This window comes from Oratosquilla oratoria, chromosome 32, assembly GCF_046742065.1.
Source record: "Oratosquilla oratoria isolate Oo_2021 chromosome 32, ASM4674206v1, whole genome shotgun sequence".
NCBI classification, from domain to species: Eukaryota; Metazoa; Arthropoda; class Malacostraca; order Stomatopoda; family Squillidae; genus Oratosquilla; species Oratosquilla oratoria.
Genome location: NC_134808.1, coordinates 29,032,695 through 29,055,264, shown reverse-complemented (window position 1 = coordinate 29,055,264; position 22,570 = coordinate 29,032,695). Strand labels below are relative to the sequence as shown.

The 22,570-nt window shown below is 38.9% G+C and overlaps 1 protein-coding gene across 1 annotated transcript; it reads left to right on the top strand.

Moving 5' to 3' along the window:
• Positions 1 to 401: 401 nt before the first annotated feature.
• Positions 402 to 22,526, top strand: Urod (uroporphyrinogen decarboxylase). Its single transcript, XM_076213923.1, has 8 exons — positions 402 to 470; positions 3,152 to 3,260; positions 10,937 to 11,115; positions 13,922 to 14,083; positions 14,825 to 14,986; positions 16,735 to 16,872; positions 20,317 to 20,484; positions 21,912 to 22,526. The coding sequence occupies exons 2-8, from the start codon at positions 3,152 to 3,154 to the stop codon at positions 22,062 to 22,064; spliced, it is 1,071 nt and encodes a 356-aa protein (XP_076070038.1). The 5' UTR covers positions 402 to 470; the 3' UTR covers positions 22,065 to 22,526.
• Positions 22,527 to 22,570: the final 44 nt, after the last annotated feature.

Below are 22,570 nucleotides of genomic sequence, written 5' to 3'. Positions count from 1 at the left end.
CTCATATTTTTCATTCAAGTAGTAGTAGTAGTAGTGGGGTGAAAGCCTTGACTTCGGCACCCGAAGTCCGTTTTGGGTTTCGCTTCGTTTATTTTCGGCATTTGGTTGCTCTCTATTTCTAGAGGTTATATATTGTTGGTTCGCTTCCATGTTTTCTGTTTCAGCATCGGACAGTAGCAGTTTCATGGATCTCGTCATTGTTTTCCGGGTAGCAGTTTGTTTCGGGCTCTGATCGATGATACTCGATGATTAGTAAAACTTCATACCGACGTTTGATATATGAACCTTTTATAAAGAATAATTGTAAATTGTATGTAGAAAGTATGATATATTTTAATCAATGAGAAAAAATAAGATTAGAGTATATAAGCATTCAATGAATACAAAAAAAAATCCCTACAATTTGAGAAGTCAGCTGATTGACATTGTACAACAAGCAGACGGAAAATATCAATGCTAGCCGTAGACCGGTAAGCCTCTTACAAATGATATATTTTTATACAAATGAAGAAATATTATATTCCCCCTGATTCAGCACGAAATATTGAGCAGAAATATAATGCTATACAAATAAAGATTGTATTACAATATTTGTAATGTTTGTCTTGTCAAACATACTTTTTATAATGTTCATCTTGATTCCTTAAAAGTTGGTGAAATATTTTTCCATACATGACCTGTATTATTTTAACATTAAATTGTAACCACTGTGATATATATTTGAAATGCACTATTATGTGTTGATCACAAATGAAATTAAGCATGTTGGTCAACAAATATGCATTAATGAACGAAGAAATATGGGCCTTGCGCACACTTACTACTTACAATTACTATTAGGCCTAAGCTAAGGCTAAGACGGCTTCGGGTGAAGTATTGGTTCTTCAAACACATTTTCTACTTCTTTAATTTTTGCATTTCAAAGATCCAATTTTTCTATGGAATGATTATGTTAGGTCAAGTTGGTAAGGAACTATTGGACAACATATTTTATTTAGTATGTTAATGTAGTAATTTGAAGTATTTCAATTTTGTTTATAATGATAATAATAGCTCTTCTATCCTTTGGGAGAATATCATACTGAGGAGGTAGAAACTTATAGGGTGGTCTAAGAAAGACTAATTTAAGGAGAGTAGCAGAATGGAGGGATAGTAGGTCAATGATCAGCATTTTTTTTTTTTTTTTTTTTGAGTTAGTCTCTAGTCAGAAAGTCAAAAGAATGAGACTTGGTTCATAGGGGTATTACTAAAATCCCCAAAATATCAGCTGCATAAAATATAGTCCTTACCCCCATATAGGCTTTTCAGGTGAAAAATAAATATATTCTAGAAAGCGATGCAAAAAGGGAAGGACTATTTAAAGCAACTAGTGAATGCTTACCTTAGTGAAAGTAAGAGGCAAGAGAGCTGAAAGCTCATTTTAAGGGATGCCCCTTCTCAACTACCTTAGTCTCAAACTGGTCATATGTGTTTTTAAATGTATTTACGCATGTGCTAGTAATTGCATTTTGAGTGATGCTGTTCCATTTATTCACTACCTGTGAATTAAAAAACTTATTCCTCTTTACTATTTTAGGGTGTGGTTTCATTAACTTGAGGCTATGACCTCTTGTTTCTGGGCGTCAGTCTTTGGTAATCAACTGTAAATATTCTTCACTCCCAACCTGACCTATACCTTTCAAGATTTTGAAAGTTTCTATCATATCTCCTTGGATTCTTCGTTCTTCAAGTTTGGTGTGTCTCAGTCTAGCTAATCTCTCCTCATATGAAAATTTTCAGTTCCAGGACTAGTTTAGTAGCCCTTTTTTGTACCTGCTCCAGCTCCTTTATGTCACCTCTCATATATGAAGACCATGATTGTAGTGTTTGAATCAGAGATACCATGAAGCTATTTTGCTAAATTGAAATTATTTTTGTGGTGAGGCAGATGTGGGAAAGGGTAAGAATGTTTTTTGGGCCTTTGTGGATTTGGAGAAGGCTTATGACAGGGTGGACAGGGGGGCACTGTGGGAGGTGTTGCAGATGTGTAGGATGGGAGGAGGGTTGTTGGGAGCAGTCAAGAGTTTTTACAAGAGTAGTAGAGCATGTGTTTGGATTGGAAATGGAGAGAGTGAGTAGTTCGAGGTGGGGGTGGGACTTCATTGGGGATGTGTTGTGTCACCCTGGCTGTTCTGTTTATACATGGATGTGATGGTGCGAGAGGTGGATGCAGGGGTTGGAGATGTTTGAAGAAGGTGGAGAAGAGTGGGAGGTGGGCCAGCTGTTGTTTGTGGGTGATGCTGCGCTTGTGGCAGGGTCAGGGGAGGGATTGGGGGGGTTGGTGATGGAGTTTGGGAGGGAGGTTGTTTGTGTATAGCTTTTAGTAACTTTTTCTGTTATTGACTTCTGCCAAGAATAACATATAATATGTTGATGTATTATAATTTACAAAATTATTTAATTTTCTATTATTATATCACATAGGGTGTGCACTTCTAAAAGATTACCATTGTGGATGTTATTGATGTGAGAGTTAATGTGTTCTAAGTCATACAACACCCAGAATCAGTGTATTTATTTATTTTATTTATTTTTTTCATAATTTCTGGTGATACTGGCCAGTATTGACATAACTCTGACAATAGTACAAATTTACACTTCTGAGTAACATATGGACCAAAAAGTTCCCATTAATTCTGAAACAAAAGGACAGCAATGTAAACCCTTTACTAATGATACCTCACCAACTAAATACAACAATTAGTAGCATAAGTTCCTAGTTGCCTGTACAGGTGAGGGAGACCCAAGCTGTGCTGGAAGGACAGACTAAGAGAGGACCTAAAGGAGAAACATCTGGAGGAGGAGCAGGTGATGGACCGAAACCAGTGGAAATGACAGCAAGGAACGACGACCCCATATGAAAATGGGGAATGTCAACAGGAAAAGAAGAAGAAGTGACATATGGACCAACATAAGGATTGTTCCCACATACTTTAAGGCTCTGTGTTTCCTGTAACTAGGAACTTATGCTACTAATTGTTGTATTTATTTGGTGAGGTATCATTTGTAAAGGGTTTACATTGCTGTCCTTTTGTTTCAGAATTAATAGAAACTTTTTGTGATTTTGTTCTGTAGTGTATAAGTAAGGGATATCTTTTATGTTTATCTGCAGATGGAGTTTCCAGTACTTAAGAATGACAGGTTACTACGTGCCGCCAAAGGGGAGAAGGTGGATGTTGTGCCTGTCTGGGTAATGAGACAGGCAGGCAGATATCTTCCAGGTAGAGTAAAGAATATTTTTATGTAACCAGTGTAAAAAATGTTGATTAATCCTTTAATGAATAGCCTAAGGGTTTCTGTCCTACAGGTAGTTCTTAATATATGTGATATATAGGGACTGAAAGGCATCTTGTAACTAAAAATTGTGTATTTTAAATGGAGGGGGGGTTCAAGAGGGTACCAAGGTATCCACCATATAATACTCTGAACCTGATCAGACCTTCATCAATCAATGTGTATTTACCTAGTTGTACCTAGTTGTATTTTACGGGAAGGGGAGCTATGCTCGTGGGGTCCCGTCTTCATATCTCATTTTATCTAAACTATTTTTAAATTCATGTATTGTTTTTGCACACACCACTTTCTCTTCTAACTTGTTCCAACTGTCTATTGCTCTGTGAGGAAAGCTGTTCTTTTTAAAATCTCTTCTATAGCTGTCTTTTTTTATTTTCTTTCCGTGTCCTCTTGTATTTCTGTCATCCCATTTTATCAGATTCTCTCTATCAGTAATTTCTATGCCTTTCATGATTCTGTAAATAGCTATCAAATCTCCTCTCTCTCTTCTTTGCTCTAGTGTCTGTAGTTTAAGTTTTTGTAGTCTCTCTTCATATGATAGTTTTGAGAGTGTTGGTGCCAGTTTTGTAATTGCTCTTTGTATTCTTTCAAGTTTTTTTATACATTTTTTTGTACTTGGTGACCATATCGTTGCTGCATATTCCAATCTTGGTCTTATCAGGGTGATTAGGATTTTCCTCACCATTTCTTCATCCAGGTATGTAAATGCCACTTTGATTGTTCTTATTAAATTATAAGTTTCTCCAAAAATCTTATTTATATGTTTCTCAGGTGACATATTATTCATAACAATGACTCCCAGGTCCTTCTCATTTTCTACTTTTTTTATTCCTTCTTTTCCCAAATTATATGATCCTGTTATTCTGTTTTTGCTTTTTCCAAATTCCATTATACTACACTTTTTTGTATTGAACTCCATCTCCCACTTCCTACTCCATTCTTGTACTTTATTTAGATCTCTCTGTAGTGATTCACAATCTTCTTCAGTTTTCACTCTTTTCAGTAATTTTGCATCATCTGCAAAGAAGCTCATATAGCTTTCAATTCCTTCATACATATATATATAGCAAACATTATTGGGGCCAGAACTGTTCCCTGCGGGACACCGCTTATTACTTCATTCCATTTTGAGTGCTGATCTCTTATCACTACCCTCATTTTTCTTTCTTGCAAAAAGTCTTCCATCCAATTTAGCAATTTACCTTGTATTCCTCCTTCATATTCTAATTTCTTAAGCAACTTCTTATGTGGTACTTTGTCAAAAGCTTTTTTTAGGTCTAGAAATGCACAATCAGCCCATCCATCTCTTTCTTGTATTATATCTATTAGCCTTGAATAGAAACATATTAAATTGGTGACGCATGATCGTCCTTGTCTGAATCCAAATTGCCTTGGATTTAGTACGTTGTTTTTTTCCAAGTATTTTACCCATCTACTTTTGATAATTCTTTCACATATTTTTGCTATTGTACTTGTTAGAGAGACTGGTCTATAGTTGGTAGGTTCTTCTTTATTTCCTCCTTTATATATAGGTACTATATTTGCTTTTTTCCAATCTTCTGGAACTTTTCCTTCTTTTAAGGAACTGCTTATTATGCTATGTATTTTGTCTGCCAGTTCATTCCTGCATTCTTTCAGAATCCAGTTTGCTATTTCATCTGGCCCATGCGATTTTCTGACATCAAAATTACCCAAGTGTGTCAATATTTCATTCTTTGTTACTTCTATTTCTTCCATAGGGGGGACTTTTTCCTTCCACTCAATCTCTTCAGGTTGTATATTTTCCCTTGTAAACACTGATTTAAAATGTTTGTTCATAATTTCTGCCATTTCCATTTCCTCAGTGTATTCAACTCCTCCTTGTCTTAATTTCTCCAAGTCTTGTTTGTTTTTCAGTTTATTGTTTACAAATCTGTAGAATAGTTTTGGTTGATCTTTACACTTTTCTATAACATCTTTTTCATATTTTCTTTTTTCCTCTCTGCACTTTTGTACATATTCATTTCTATAACCAGTATATATTTTCCATTTTTCAGGTCTTCTGTCTTTTTTCCATCTGTTCCAGGCTTTGTCTCTTTTGTCCTTTAACTCCCTACAACTTTTGTTGTACCAGCATTTTTCGTATTCTTTTTCTTGTTTTTGTCTTGGGACATACTTTTCCACTCCTTTTTTGTAAATTTTTGTCAAAATATTCCATTTCTCTTCCACTGTTGTTTCTTCTTTGTATATTTCTTCCCAGTTTTCTTGTTGGAAGAATTCTCTTATTTTATCAAAGTTTGTTTTTTCATACATCATTCTTCCTTTTCTATATTGTTCATTTCTTTTCATATATTTTTCTTCATTAAGTTCCAGTTCAATCAATATGTGGTCACTTTTACCTATTGGTGTTTTATATTCAATCTTGTCCACTATTCTAGGTTCAGATGTAATTATTAAGTCTAGCCTCGATGGTTCTTCTTCATTTCTATACCTAGTGTTCTCTTGTATCCATTGTGTCATTGAATGGTCAGTAATCATCTCAAGTAGAGCATTTCCCCATGAGTCATCACCACTCTTTACTGTCATTTCTTCCCAGCAGATTTCTTTGCAATTAAAGTCGCCCATCATAACTATTCTTCCTCCGTCTTCCATTATTTTAGTTAATGCTATCTTTGTGTCCTCTAACATACTTTTATGTTCACTCTCCTCCCATGAGGCTGTTTTCGGAGGCACATAATTGATCACAAATTTTCTGCTCTTCTTATCTCGGTCTTCCACTTCTATCATAATCATCTCTACTGTATTCTTTCCATATATGACACCTTTCACGTTTATATCCTTCTTAGTCAGGAACATAACTCCACCCCCTTGTTTTTTCTCTCTGTTTCTAATCCAATAATTGTATGTATCATGTCCTACACTGTTGGGTGGTAGTGGGCCTTTTAATTTTGTTTCTACAATTCCCATTATGTCCGGTTCTTTTTCTTTCAAATAATCATTCAGTTCATTCAATCCTGTTATCAATCCATCTATATTTGTGTAAGACACTCTTAGTTTTCTGCCACTTCCATTGTATTCTCTGTTTCCCTTATGTTTTTCTTTAGTATGTCGAACTGCTTTATTTTCATGTTCACTACTCTCCAATAGAATCTCTCTTTCTCTGACTCCGTTCTTTCCTCGTTTTTTGCCTTAGCTTCAATTCTTTTCTGCTTTTCTGCCTCTCTTTCCTCCTTATTCATTTCTCTTTTTATCCATACCTTTTTATATTGATCATTTGTTGCTAGTTTCCCTGTCTTGGATAGAATTTTCTCTGCTGTTGTTTGTGACCTGAATTTAATCTTAATTGGTCTGGTCTTATCTGTACTATATTTTCCGAGTCTGAATTTTTCCTCAATTTCCTTTATAATTTCTGGTTCATCTTCCTGGACTAATTTTAATAAACTGCTTACTCTTTCATTTTCCTCCTTGATTCTTGCAGTTCTATCTGGGTTATGTTTCTCTTCCATTCCTAATATAATTATACATTTCTTTTTGTCAGCTAATTCTCTTACTATATTCTCCTTCTGTCTCATCACTTTAATAACTGAGTCTTCATTATGTTCTTTCAATTGCTGTTTGACTATGTCAGTGAATGAAACCTTATTCCCTTCTTGAGTTATTCTCCAATTTTTAGCTTCTGTAGCTAGTTTCTCTCTGTTTTCATTACTATTCTTCTTCAATTTCTCATTCTCCTCCTTTACATTTCCTAACTGTCTTTTTAGGTCCTCTATTTCTTCAGTTAAGTTTCTGTTAGCCTTCTCTAGTTGTTCCAACCTTTCAATTCTTTGAAAAATGGAGTCTACGTTACCTAACTTACGCTCCAAGTCCTCGATCACCTTATCAACTCTCTCCTCTAGTCTTATCAGTCGGGGGGGGGGGGGGGGGGTTGTGTCCCCCCCACCCTCTTTAAATCCCTGGAACATATTCTCGTCACTTTCTTCTGTATTGCTCCTCTCTATACTTCTAATCTTTACATTTTTATTAGACATTTGATCCTCGCTAAGTCTTTTGTTTACCTTCCGCTTGTCTGGCTGGTCAAAGTCTACTCCCTCCTCATTTCCTTCCATTTCCCTCAGTAATCCCTCCCCTTTTCCTCTTTCCCTACGTTCCCACTACTCCACGAGCAATTTCCCCCCCACCCTGCAAAAACACTAGGCACTTCTCTTTGCGTTGGGATCCACAGACTTCACTTTTCTTCAGAACGTCTTCTAAGCCGTCCATTCGTTGAAGTGTGTGTGTGTGTGTGTGGAGGGGGAATTCTGCAATTGATCCTGTAATATATAATAATTTTGTTGACTTTAGAATTTTATCCCTCCTCCATTATATTGTAATCTGTAAGCCCTTCATCCCTCACCTTAATCTAAGTAAAAATGACTTAGATTAATATTAGCCAATTTTTGAAGAGCATGTTTGAGTTGAGGCAACTATTAACAACTCATTTAAGCCAGGGGTCCATCCTTCAGCTGAATGGAGTTTGTCTGGCATTAGCCCAAATAAGTACCTTGTAAGGGGCATCATCAGGTCAGAGGGGTAGACAAGATTTTCCTCAGCTAAATGAAATAGCCTAGGGCAGCCCCACAGGATTTCATGTGTAATGAAGATAGTTACTGTGTTTGTTACACATGTGCACACCAAATATTCTCTCTCCACTTTGTAAATACCGTATTTTCCGGCTTAAAATGCGCATCGGGTTATAATGCGCACCCATGCACTTCGTTATCTCAGTACACAGATAGCGCGCACTGTCGTATAACGCGCATGCCAGGAAAAGTCACTGGTGGCTAAAGCTCGTGAACTGCATGTATGCGACTCCTGCTTGCGTTGGTCCATTGTTTTGTGGGAAATTTGAGCCATGAAAAGTTTATTGAATACAAAATGTACATAAAAAATTTCGGATTTTTACAGAAAAATTGTAATTTACTATCCTGAGGGAATAATTCATTTTACAAGTTTTTATCACCGTGTACAAGTTTTTATCGCCATGCAGCAACAAACTATGTTTCGGTTCATAAGTGTCTTTACTGAAGTGACGTTTAGTTTAACAAACTCTCGCAATAGAACTGTCAATCTCGGCCCTGATTTAGCATATTCCGGGTGAGCTAAAATGGCCAACGTTCATGATGTTGGTACCAGTGCTGTTTTACGGATCCCAAATATTTGCATAGACTACGATAATTAATGTTAGTAAAAATAAACCAATGAAATAACGGCGATTAATTTCTTGTGAACGAGGTTACATGGAGAAGTATTTTTCATTGGCTAGAGCCACCGCTGGAAAATCTGTTGATTTGTCACTAAACTAAGTGTCAGTTTAGGCATCAATCAGGACACAACAAAGAAAAAAGTCGGAACTACATGTACCGGTATATGACTCATGTTGTGCGTTGGTCCCTTATTACTTTATAGCTTAAATAGTTTGTAAGAATGGAATAAACTTCATGCTATGAATGGAATAAACTTCCTGCACAGGTAGTGCAATGTAGTTCAGTTCGAAGCTTTAAGAATCATTTAGATAAATACCTAAGTAAGATGCTGTAATGATTATAATTTATCTTATATTATTTGTTTTTGTTTTGTTATCATTTGTCTGTCTGATTTTCATTTATCATTAGTTATATGTCAATTTATTATTTACTATTTACCTGTTTGTTTATTATTTTAACTATACCTATGCATTTATTTATGTAATTTATTTGTCATTTACATTATTATAGTTTTTATTTATTATTTTATTATCAATATTATTTTTTTTTTTTTTTTTTTTTTTTTTTTTTGCCTCCAACCTAGATATGGATCAAAAGGTCTCCTGTCGGCATGCTCCGGCTTTGTAATCCTTTGTAAGAAATATGATCTAAAAAAAAGTTTATTGAAAGTAAAATATACAGAAAAATTTTGGGATTTTTACAGAAAATGTTCATTTTATATCTTGAGGAAATAATTCGTCTTTACCATTTTTTATTTAGTACTGAAACAAACTACAGACTGTTTCGTTTTAGCTTTGAACCTGCAATGACAGTGATGAAATAGGAGAGTCATCGAGGTAACGTTTAGTTAGTATAACTCCCGAAAGAGGGTGTTGTAGTCAGGTGTTTGACACGAGTTTATGAACGGCCGCAACGGAATTTGTAACATACCTAAAGTGAAGCAACAAAGCCAACTTAAAAATTCATACTAGGATGCTGTGAACATGGGCAAATATCATGAATATTGATAATGTTTCATGGTGTTTAGGCCTATTTAAACATGAAAAATAAGATTCGATAGATACGTACCTATACCAAATATTTATATAGCCCATGCTGGCGTATTCTTTCATGTCACCATGGCTGTTCTTCTTGTTCTCACGGAACGTCACGGAGAGGTGTGCCGTTCCGACTTTGTGACGGCCAACATCGTCACGTTGTTGTGAAAAAAATTACACACACAGCCGCAGAATTTTTATTGTAGGCCGTAGATAATGCGCACCACCGGATAACGTGCACCCCCCATTTTTAGGCCCTTCCAACGGAAAAAAGTCGCGCACTATACGCCGGAAAATACAGTAGATGGCCATACAGGTATGTGAGTAGGGTCTGGAATAAAAAAGATATAGAGGAAAGTTGCAAGGGAGTGAAGCAACTGAAAGAGGGGTGGGTGTGGGAGGGGGGGAGTCCCCTCCTCCCACAGTAGAGAGCTTTTGCATTTTTTAGCTTCAAACAGTTGTTTTCACTAATGCATTAAATTTTCATGTATTGAATATCAATCCAGAGCAACACAAAATTATTACTAGGAACATTTATGAGCCTATTTATATATATATATATATATATATATATATATATATATATATATATATATATATATATATATATATACATACATATACATCTTCTTATGTAGAAATAATGCCAGACCATAAGAAAGTTCTCATAAACATGCAGAATTTCATGGAAACAAGGAAATTTCATGTCCTCTTGGCCATGCCAAAGCACACACCCACATCTCACACAAATAAAACTCTTTCAACCATCCCTCCTATTGCAGCACTTCAGGGATGAAGAGTCGCAATGTTCTTTGTCACACTGCTCGGGCCAATGGCATTGCAGTAGTATTCTTTAGCTATTCCTCAGCAAAGCCCAGCCGACTGAACTGGTGTATTCCTGCTCCTTCATTACATAGTGACCTCCCTTCATCCATTCACAATCTCCCTCCATTCACTCCTTTCATCTATATCCAGGGACTGATATCAGATACCTGTATGATATAGTCCTGCTAGAGGGATATCAGTCATCTCCCTACTGCCCATCTTCATACCCAGTCATCATCCTCACTTCCATTATGAGGTGCAGCCCCAAAGGGCCAACACTAAGTCTTCAGACTGAGCTCAGGCTCTCTCTTCATTAATTTTGTCTTTATTTCCTTTATCTTTTCACATAAGGAAAGCTGACAGTTGGCAATGTTTCCCCACTTTCTACCACACTAAAACTTGAGGCAATAACTGGTGGACTGACACCCTCTCTTCTGTGCTTGATAGACATTCCATATATATCCAAAGCTCCTCTTCACCCCATCCATCTTATTATGATTACATTTTTTTTTCATGTAGAATTCAGGGAGGAGAGGAGCAAAGCAGACTTTTTCACAATGTGCCAGACTCCTGAGTTGGCATGCAAGGTGACCCTGCAGCCCATTGAGAGGTTCCCCCTGGATGCTGCCATCATCTTCTCTGACATCTTGGTCATCCCACAAGCCCTTGGCATGGATGTGGAAATGAGACCAGGGGAGGTAAGTCTACGTTAACCCATTCAGTACTAATGGGGCACCATAAAGATTAAGTAGTCTGGCTGCAACCAAAATATAAGGAAATGTGCTATCTAGTTTGGGAATCATTGGTCAGAATTGGCTACAGTCCTGTCACTACTAAGAATTATAAATGGACCATTCAGTCAATCCATTGTATAGGCCTTTGGTGTGTCAGTTTGTTCATTTCTTTATTGCTTTTTCTGCATCTTTATTTGAGAAGGGTGGAGTACATACATACATACATATACCAAGGCTTTTTTCCCCCTTACCAGGGGGGTAGCCAAAAAGGACAAGGCACAAAAACATTCCCACCCATTTCATCCCCGAAAACACTCCACACCTCTCCACCCTCCCTCCCATCTTAGCACCTCCTAGATGACGGGTCATCCCTGCACCCTGTCCACTGCCCTGGGTCAGAAGCAGTGTCGCAGGACACAGCACATCCACAGCAAGGCCGCTTCATTAAATCGGCGACCCCCCCCCCTCTCCGTCCCCCCATATAAAGGAGAGGACGGGGAGAAATCCCTTCGGGCTGCGTCAAAATTTTTGCTCACACACACTACCTCACCCCCATTCCCCCGTCCAATCCACCTCATGCATCACAACATTTTCCATATACAACCATTCTCCATTCACCCCTGTCTTCTGTCCTCTCCCGTCCTTCCTCAACCGACATTCCCCTCTTCCCCAAAGCCCCCTTCACCCCATCCATCCATCTCATCCTAGGACGTCCCCCTCATGTTCACTCCCTCCACATCTGCCTTCCATACCTCCTTTACTAGTCTTTCTTCACTCATTCTTTCCATGTGTCCAAACCATCCTAATACTCTTTCATCCACCCTATCTCCCAGCTCCCTTTCCACCCCTGTTCTCCTCCTCACTTCCTCATTTCTCACTCTATCTAGCCTAGTAACCCCCATCATACTTCTCAGACACTTCATCTCAAACACATTCAAGTTCCTTCTCTCTTCCTCTCTCATGTTCCATGTTTCTGCTCCATACAGTGCTGTTGGCACAATCACTCCTTCATACAGTCTCCTCTTAGCATCCATTCCCAGATTCCTATTCCTCATTACACTTTTTAAACCACCAAGGCATTTACTCGCTTCTCTCAATCTACATTCTACCTCCACCTTCACTCCACCCTTTCCTGCCACATTTGCACCCAAATATCTAAAACTATCCACTTCCTCCAGTTGCTCTCCCTTAATGCTCACTTCCAGATTACTGCCACTTTCACCCTTTGTACATCTCATCACCTTACTTTTACCCACATTTATCTTCAGCTTTCTTCTATCACACACTCTCCCAAACTCTGTCACCAGCTTCCTCAATCCCTCCTCTGATCCTGCCACAAGCGCAGTGTCGTCTGCAAACAACAGCTGGCTCACCTCCCACTTTTCTCCATTTTCCTTAACCATCTCCAATCCCTGACCCACTACCCTTGCATTCACCTCTCGCACCACCCCATCCATGTAAAAGTTGAACAGCCAGGGTGACATAACGCATCCCTGACGAAGTCCCACCTTTACCTCAAACCACTCACTCTCTCCATTTCTAATCCTGACACAAGCTCTACTACTCTCGTAAAAACTCTTGACAGCTCCCAGAAGCTTTCCTCCTATCCCGTATATCCGCATAACCTCCCACAATGCCTTTCTGTCTACCCTGTCTAAGCCTTTTCCAGATCCATAAAGGCCCAGAAAACATCCTTCCCCTTACCTATAGCTTTCTCACATATCTGTCTTACCACAAAAATCTGATCTACACAACCTCTACCTGTCCTAAACCCACACTGTTTCTCACCAATTACTCCCTCTGTTCCTCTCCTAATCCTCTCAATCAAGATCCTCCCATAAGCCTTCCCAACTACACTTAACAAGCTAATCCCCCTGAAACTACTACATTCACACTTGTCCCCCTTTCCCTTGTAAAGTGGAACTATACACGCACTCCTCCAGTCCTCTGGCACTCTACCTTCTCTCCAGCAAACATTAAATAACCTCACCAACCAGTCCACCATCACTATACCTCCTTTTTTAAGACATTCTGCATGGCATCCATCCATACCAGGTGCCTTACCTGCTTTCATCATCTTAACTGCTGCCTTCACTTCATCCTTCCTTATTTCTCCTCCATTTTCCTCACTCATCACTCTCATTTTCTTAGGGTGGAGTACTGTCTAGATTTGTTTTTATTCTTGCATGTTTCTTTAGTTATCGTCTGTTTTCTGTGGTTGTGGGCTTGAAGATTGTTTTATGATCTTGTATTGTTACTTGAGATGGGATTCATTTCTGAATGCAACACCTACTGCTGTATGAGTTGTAGTTGTTTTTTTGTTGTTTTTTTAGTGCTCCACTTTCCATGGTATTTGTTTTTATAATAATTTTGTGTTTTATGCAGTTTTCTTTTAAGTGTTTAGTGGTTGTTGTTTTTTTACCCCTTGTTCTGTTGGTTCTGGGTCGTTTGAGATTATTTCTCTTCTTTATGAGGGATACTATCTCAGCAATATAGTTAGGGTTGTATTTTTCCTATAGCCTCAAGGAATTAATTTTTTTAGCTTCCTGTATAGTGTTTGTGACCTCTTTTGTTGCCCTTTTTATTTAGAAATTGGGTTGTATAAAAGTTCTCAATGTCTTAATATTTTTCTGTGTAATTAGTCCATTTTCCTTGTATGTAGTTTATGAATGTTGTCACAGATGGGACTGATTTTTACTTTGATAATACAGTATATTGGTGAATATATAGTGGTCAATGGATGAATTGTATTGATAATATCTCTCTACAGGGCCCTGTGTTCCCCTCACCACTGAGTGAGCCCAGTGACCTTAGCAAGCTTGGGAAAGCATCAGAAGTTTGTTGCAAGTTGCAATATGTCTTCAATGCCATCACACTTACACGTCACCGTCTTCAGGGCAAAGTTCCTCTCATAGGGTTCTGTGGTGCTCCAGTAAGTGTTAACTGTATTGTTTATGGAATATGCTTATGTATAAGACCAATGGTGGAGGGATCAATGATGGGGACCTGCCCATCTTCAAAACCCACCCCAAGGAATTGACACTCGTTCTCCAGACTGGGTTCAAGATTTCCCTCTATCAACTTTATCTTTATTTCTTCCATCTTTTCACATATGGAAAGCTAACAGTCAGTGACTAGTTCCCCTCCTACTACTATAGGCCAGTGACATCAAAATTGACCTGCATTAATACAACACTTACAACACTCAAAAGTTTCTTTCCAGAGGAATCTATGGGAGAGGTTAAGGACTGTTGCCAGCTACTGTAGGGCTGTAGATGTCCTATCAGTAAAATTTGAGGAAATTGTTATTTCATTGTACCAACACTGGGCTACATGAGGTGGTCCAGTTGGACACATGCAAGGAAGGGTAATCTCACCATTATCCATTTCTGGGGTTGATTCTCTTTACCATCCTCCCTTCTAGAACCATTCTAGTTAAAAAAAAATGAAGCAGTGATATTTTCTCTCTAACACAGAAGTAACCTTTTTGTGGGAACAAAGTGATTTAAGATAGTAACCAAGCTGTAATAAAAGTTGCCGAAAACTTCTAGGCAGTTCATCTTTCACTGTCAGTTTATTGTTGAAATTTGTCAGTCATTTGCAGACCAGAATAATGCAGCAGTTCCACAGCAGATTTGAATATGTAACCGACAGGTATCCGTTTTGTTAACAGTGGACGATAATGGCTTACATGATTGAGGGCAAAGGTTCCAAGACAATGAGCAAAGCCAAGAGTTGGTTTTACAAATATCCTGAAGAAAGTCATGCCCTCTTGCAGCTTATCACCGATGCCACAATTGAGTACTTAGTCGGGCAGGTGAAGGCAGGAGCACAGGTATGTACTAATATCTTTTCTAATTATTGAGCTTAGTTGGTTGAATGCATGTTTGTTATACTCTTTGCTTGGAAGGAATTGGGTAACTAATAGACATTTCATCTTGCAGCAATAATATTTATACATACATAAACCAAAAGACATTTTCTCCCATATAAGAAGGGTGACCAGCCAAGATATGCACTCACCTTTCACTAGTGGTCCATACATACATATATCCAAAGGCCTTTTCCAATGTATAAGGGAAGTGGCAAAGTCAAATACGCATCCAAAAACCCACTTGCTGTCCCTCACAGCTTACCTCCATGTGAATGAAGTGTCGTCTCTGTCCCTCACTACACAACTCAGGTCAGCAATAGGATTCATACATATATACACCATAAAGTCCTTCCTTTTATAAGGGGGATGTGCCAGCCAAGGTGTACACCACTTCTCACCCATCCCACATCCATTTCTTGTCCCTTTTATCTTAGCTCCTTGTGGATGAGAGTACAGTGAGTCCTCTTTATACGGTACATATGTGTTCCTGAAAACCTTACCGCAAATTGAAATTACTGTATACCGAACCCAAGTTTCGACTTATGGCAGATGTACCTTCTCCCTGCTCTTTCCTCTTCAAAATATCTAATTTTACCTCCAAAACACAAGTGGATACCGTATCTGTGAATTTTTCTTACTGTAAATAGAATCGAGGGTAGTAATTACCAAATACCATGACTGTGAATTTACTGGGTAAAGAATTACCGTATAAGGAGGACTTACTGTACCAACTCATAATTGCCCTGGCTAGACACCAAGTTCCCCAGATGCAAACACTAAATAGAAGACACAGAACACCTAATACTATGCTCTCCTTCTCTTACATCCCACAGACAATAATATATTCAAACAATATATGGGCCAAATCAGATGCTATGGCTGGTTTTTGAGGGCCCATGGGCCTACCAAAGAGATAACTGGAAATTATTTCATGGACAGATATTCTTATAAGAACCCAGGGGCATGGGTTGATAACATTCTACCATTTATAGATCATCCATTGTATTGCACCTCATTGTTTTGAACACAACAGATTTTCAGTAAATGGTGACATGAGGAGATTGTATAAATGTAGATAGAATTTTCCTAGACTGCTGTGGATCTGGTGTTGACACAGACACTGATTCAGCTGCAGCTGCCTTGTATTTATATGAATAGTATTGATATGTAGAGGGTGAGGAAAAAACATGGCCTAAAGGGATGTTTTTGTCTACTCTGTAAATTTTTCAAGTGGATATTGGGGGAAGGGGGAGTCACTATAATGAAGCAGTAGGGGTAATCCAGCTCTGCCTGTCAGGCCCTGCTGTGGAAATGTTTTGATTTGTTGCATTGCCTTTGACCCAAGCTGTGTGGTAGGGAACAGAGATGACCCTTCATCCAGGAAATGCTAAGATAGAAGAGAACAAATGAGTTTTGGATTGGTGTGGGATAAAGGGACAATAGGGTGGGTATCTGCTTTGAGTTGGCAAACCCCTTTTCTGGTATATGTATTCATACACTGAAATGATTACACATGCTCTGTGTTTGATATACAGAGTTCTTACATATACATTGGTTTTATTGCAGGTACTGTGTGCTTAACTATAATGGTGATGCACCCATTGATTTTGTTGCAGGTGCTATGTGCTTTTATTAATACCATATTGATATTATAAGGATTGGTTTCATTGGTATCTGTCTATATACCAAAAGACTTCTTCCCCTTGTAGCTCCTGCAAGTGTTTGAGTCCCATGCAGAACACTTGGGCCCCTACCTCTTCAAGGAATACGCACTTCCGTACCTAAAACTTATTGTGGACCAAGTCAAGGAGAGAGTAGCAGCACAAGGCTTAGATAGCATTCCTATGGTAAGGGAGGTGTGATTTTTATAATTATTATTTGTTAAGTATTTTGCTGAATGGAGTAATAATAAGATCATTTTAATAAGCCAGCTAACAGATACTTACCAACACTACCTCATGACTCTGGGCATTACTCTTTTGAGTGATTATACTTGTATATACAAGATCTGTAGAAAAAGTATCTGACAGTGTTGTTTTTTCTCGGAACCTGTGGCAGCCAAGAGGCAAGGGTGGTACCAAGTGCAGTAGTAAGTCTTGCACATGCATGATATTTTGAAGGCTTGCTAGGTGAGTTAGTCACTTCCACACAGCCATTGTGCATGGTTATTTAGCATGTGCTCATTGCATTTTCATTTTACTCGTGATGACTGAATGCATTGAGTAGCATTACTGCATCAAGTTTTGCCAAAAATGTGGTGATACCTAAACAAAAACAGTTAGTGAGATTCAACAGCTTATTGACAACAATGCTATGGGGTTACACTTAATAAAGAAGGGTTTAACTGTTTTAAAGATGGCCAAACTTCATTTGATAGTAACCAGCATTCAAGTAGGATGTCAGCCAGGCAGTATCCAAGTTCACAATTTGATCATGAAAGACCATTGGTTGACCCTCTGAGAAATTACCAGTGGCATTAAGATTAGCAATGGAGTGGCTTGTGCAGTGTTGGATGGTGGTTTGCGTATTCACAGGATAGCTGCAAAATTTGTGTCAAAACTGCTTTTGTGTGAGCAGCAAGAGGTTCAACTTGGCATCACACAGGACATGCTAGAGCAGTGGTTCTTAACCTTTTTACTACCACGCCCCCTCTAGGAACTGTTCTTTTCCTCCACGCCCCCCTTGCATCTATAGACCCCCCCTTGGTGGGAGGGGGGTCAATACATTGGAAAATTTGTATGGCTGGGAGACTTTTGAAAATAAAGTTAGTGATGACGATACTTCTGCATCATCTCATAAACTTACCTCTACATTACTGACCCATTTCTTCTCAAGAAAATAACATGTAACTGGTCAAATTTCTACTTTTCGCCTCGTGCGCCCCCCCTGAAAATCACTTACGCCTCCCTAGGGGGGCACGCCCCCCAGGTTAAGAATCACTGTGCTAGAGTGTACCAAAGGAGATCCTGACTTCCTGAAAACTATGATCACTGGTGTTGATTCTTGAGCGTATACATATGTATTACCCAGAACTCAAGGCTCTGTCATTACAATGGAAGACTCCAGGGTCCTTAGAAATAAAACTAATACAGGTGCAGAGTAATGTGAAAGTGATGACACATTTTTGACTATCGTGGTATTGTGGATCAAGAATGCTCACCTGTAAGCCAAACTGTTAACAAACAATAATATCATGAGATTCGTCATTGTCTTCATGATGCAATGCTGCATGAATGACTGGACTTGTGGGAGTAAGGCAACTGACACCCACCTACATCATGACAATGCCCCAGCTCATTCTTTGTACCTAAACCAGTATTTTTGGGGCAAGCACTAAATTCCTCAGGTTTGTCAGGCTCCCTACTCTCCAGACATGGCTCCTTGTGACTTGTGCCTGTTCTTCAAGCTGGAGATGCTACTGAAAGGGTCCTGATTTGAGACATGAAACATCATGCAGAATGCATCCATGGGCAATAAATGAGTTTGGATGGGTGTGTGCTTTATCTTGACTACCCCCATTATATGGGGGAAAGGGCCTGAAGCATGTTTTTTTTTTTTTTTTTCCCTCATTAACTACAGTCACTAACAACAGTCATGTCTGAAGTCTGCAGGTAGTGTTGGTATATTCTGTTTGCCATGCTTATTTAATCTTTGCTTAAATTGTATGATTACTGAAATGGTTATAGTTTATGGGATTTCTATGACCGTCATTTAACCAAAATATTAAATTCTAGATTATGATTGGTCTTGTACCACTCCAACTGAATGAAATTGTGCATAATCAGCCAGAAATTGATTTATTTATTTTTTATAGTTTTATTTATTTATTTTTTTTTTTTTTTTTTAAGTTTTTCATTGAATGCCTATGTCCACAAGTGGGTTGGAGTGGGAGTATGTGAGGATGAAATGGGTGGGAGTGGATTATACCTTTGACTTGGGCTACCTCCCTTGTAAGGGAGAAAAGGCCCTTAGTATATGTATGTATCTGTATATATACACAGATAGAGGTGAATGGAAAATGGTTGTGTATGGATGATGCTGTGATGCATGGAAGGAAGTGGGTGGGAGATGGGGGTTTAGGGATCATGTGTGAATGATTTTTTTATGCAACCCAAAGGGAGTTCTCTCCATCTTCTCTTTATCTGCATGAGGGGACAGAGTGGGGTGGTTGCCAATTAACTGAAGCAGCCTTACTGTGGATGTGCTGTGTCTTGCTGCATTGCTTCTGACCCAGGGCAATGAGTGAGATGCAGGGATGACCAAACATCTAGGAGGAGCAAAGAAAAGAGGGAGGGAGGGGTGCTGAATGGGAGTGGAGTGGGTGGGGATGAAATGGGTGGGAGTGGATTTATGCCATTTGACTTAGGCTACTTCCCTTGTAAGGGGAAAAAAGCCCTTGGTATATGTATGTATCTATATATACCAAGAGCTTTTTCCACCTCATAAGGGAGGTAGCCACTCCCCTCCACCACCCTTTCCTCCCTCACATCTTAGCTCCTCATAGATGATAGGTCATCCCTGTATCCTGTCCACCTTCTAACTCACTTCTGACTCACAATAATTTTGTCAATCCAGTGAATAACGTTTTTGTTATTTAGCTGTCTTTACAGTTCAACCACTTTAATGATTGAACATATATTTTATGATCTTTCTATATACCAAGAACTTTTTCACCCTTAAATGTGAGGTAGCCAAGTCAAAGATACATACCCACTCCCACCCATTCCTCCCTCTCGTCTTAGCTCTTCATGGAACTAAGATGAGAACAGAAAATAGATATAGGTCATCCCTGTATCCTGCCCACTGCCCTGGATCAGAAGCAATGTAGCAAGACAAAACACACCCACAGCAAGGCTGCTTCACTTAATTGGCCACCCCCTCTCTCCATCCCCTCATGCAGAAAAAGAGAAGATGGGGAGAAATCCCTTCAGGCTGCATCAAAATATCATTCACACATAAGCACCCCCATCCCCTGCACCACCCTTCCTTGCATAATAGTATCGTCTATACACAGCCATTCTCCACCCATCCCTATCTCCTGCCTTCTCCCTTCATAGCTCAATAGACATTCCTTCTTTGCTCAACACCCCTTTTATCCCATCCTTGGTCGTCCCCTTAGATTCACTCCCTCTACCTCTGCCTTCCACACCTCTTTTTCTAATCTTTCTTCACTCATTCTTTCCTTGTGTCCAAACCATCCCAATACTCTTTCATCAGCCCTATCTGTCATCTCATTTCCACTCCTGCTCTCCTCTCCTCATATTTTATTATATACTTTTTCCATCTTTTAGACCATATTTCCAAAGGGTGGCCACTACTGCTTGAAGGATGTTGCACAACTGAATTATGATGTCATTGGCATTGACTGGACAGTGGATCCAGCAAAAGCAAGGGAGTTGGTTGGCCCAAACAAGACACTTCAAGGGAACCTGGATCCATGTGCACTGTATGCCAGTAAGGTACGTCTTTCCATGTCAATTTGTATTGGCCATTTTTTTTTATTATAAATTTATTACAGTAAATATGTGTATACAGGTACTTGTTTGTTGCAACTCAAAGTTTGGAATTTTTTTAGCTTGACAAAGCTATCAAAATTTAGAAAGGCTAAGCTTGGCAAATTCATGCATGAATTAGTGTGGAGGTAGGGCATTGTGTGTGGTGCAATAGTGATGTCACAAATCACTTGGTATTTCATATTCAGAACAAAGTCAACCAAATAACTTGTGATCCACAAGGTTGGGGAATAGTTTGAAATATTCAGTATAGAGAACAAAAAATGGATTTTGTTATTAGTCTTTGACCCAAGTATTTTGCCTATATATTCTAAATTTAGTTATTCTCAAGTTTGACAGTGCTGTATGGGTACTCATGTGTATATAATAGAATAGATAAAAAATAGAAGTAGCTCAAACCATGACAATAGAGTGAAGGGAAGTAATAGATGCAGGGGAGAGTTGTAACGATGGGTGTAAAGTTTGTGTGAGGATGGTGTATAAATATGTACATGTGCATATAAATACTTGTATTTGAAATATAATGAAACAGCCTTGCTGTGGATGTGTTGTGTCTTGCAACTTCTTCTGCTTCTACCCAGGGCAGTGGGCGAGATGCAGGGATGACCCGTAATCCAGGAGGTGTCAAGATAGGAGAGAGGGTGGAGGGGAGTGGAGTATGTTAGGGATGGAATGGATGGGAGTGGTTTTTTATGTCTTAGTTTTTTGGGTACCTCCCTTATAAGGGGGGAAAAAGCCTTTGGTATAAGTATGTATGTATGTATGAAATATAAAAGGGGCCAAAAAGGAAGAAGAATTTGAATATTTTTGAGATGAAATGAAGAATTATGAAAGTGTTACAAGAATAGAATGAGCAGTGTGGAAATTGTTGATATCAAATACTTATCTTAGGGACAATATCATACTGAAGAACTGGTAAAGGAGGGTAGCAGAAAAGAGAGCTAATAGAAATGAAGTGACCAACCTGTCCTCTCCTGTGTGTGTGTGGAGGGGGGGGGGGGACCAAGTCATAGTCAGTTATCCCTATGTAGAATTAGAATACAAATACTTCTATCTATATACCAAGGGCTTTTCCCCCCTTACCAGAGAGGTAGCCAAAGTCAAAAGGCATATACCCACTCCCACCCACTTCATTCCCATCCACCACCCTTTCCTCCCTCTCATCTCAGCTCTTCTTAGCCAATGGGTCATCCTAGCATCCCATCCACTGCCCAGGGTCAGAAACAATGCAGCAAGATGCAACACACCCACAGCAAGGCTGCTTCAATTAATCATTGCCCCCTCCATCCTCTGATGTGCAAAAAAGTATATATATATTTTTTTCTTATACAAATAATTAGTGAAATATTATATTTGTGGTTTACACTTTTCAGGACAATATTAGCAAAATGGTGCAGGAAATGGTGAACAGGTTTGGAGTTCACAGGTATATTGCCAACCTAGGTCATGGAATATACCCTGATATGGATCCAGAACACCTCGCTGCATTTATTGAAGCAGTTCACAAACACGAATCAAAGGAGTGATGAGTTGTCTGACACAGTGCTTATAACTACTGCACCATATTCTACTCAGTCAACTGTGCAGTTAACTTTCATTAAGTCTGGCACTTGTCATTAGTATGTACATAGTTCTACAGTTTGTTTTGGGCCTGATCTGGAGACCAAATAGTGGTTTTGCATCGCTTTCTGGATGTGGGGATGGGACAATGTATTTGCAATGTTGGCACCATCTGAATGCAACAAAAATCTACATCACCTTGTACCACACAATATTGCCACACAAAAACACATTACACTGCTCACAAAACAAGCTCTTCAAGGCTGACCACCAAACTCCTTCCTCCATTTAAGTCCCCACCCACACATCAGCCTCATGGAAAAATCCTTCCCAAGGGAAGCAAGTGTTACATCAGCATGCTTGCATTCAGGTCACCACTCAGCACTAAGACAATACCAGCATAGAACTGGCTTGGCAGATAAAACAAACTGCTCTAGATGCAACCATCACACAAAGAAAACAGAACAACACA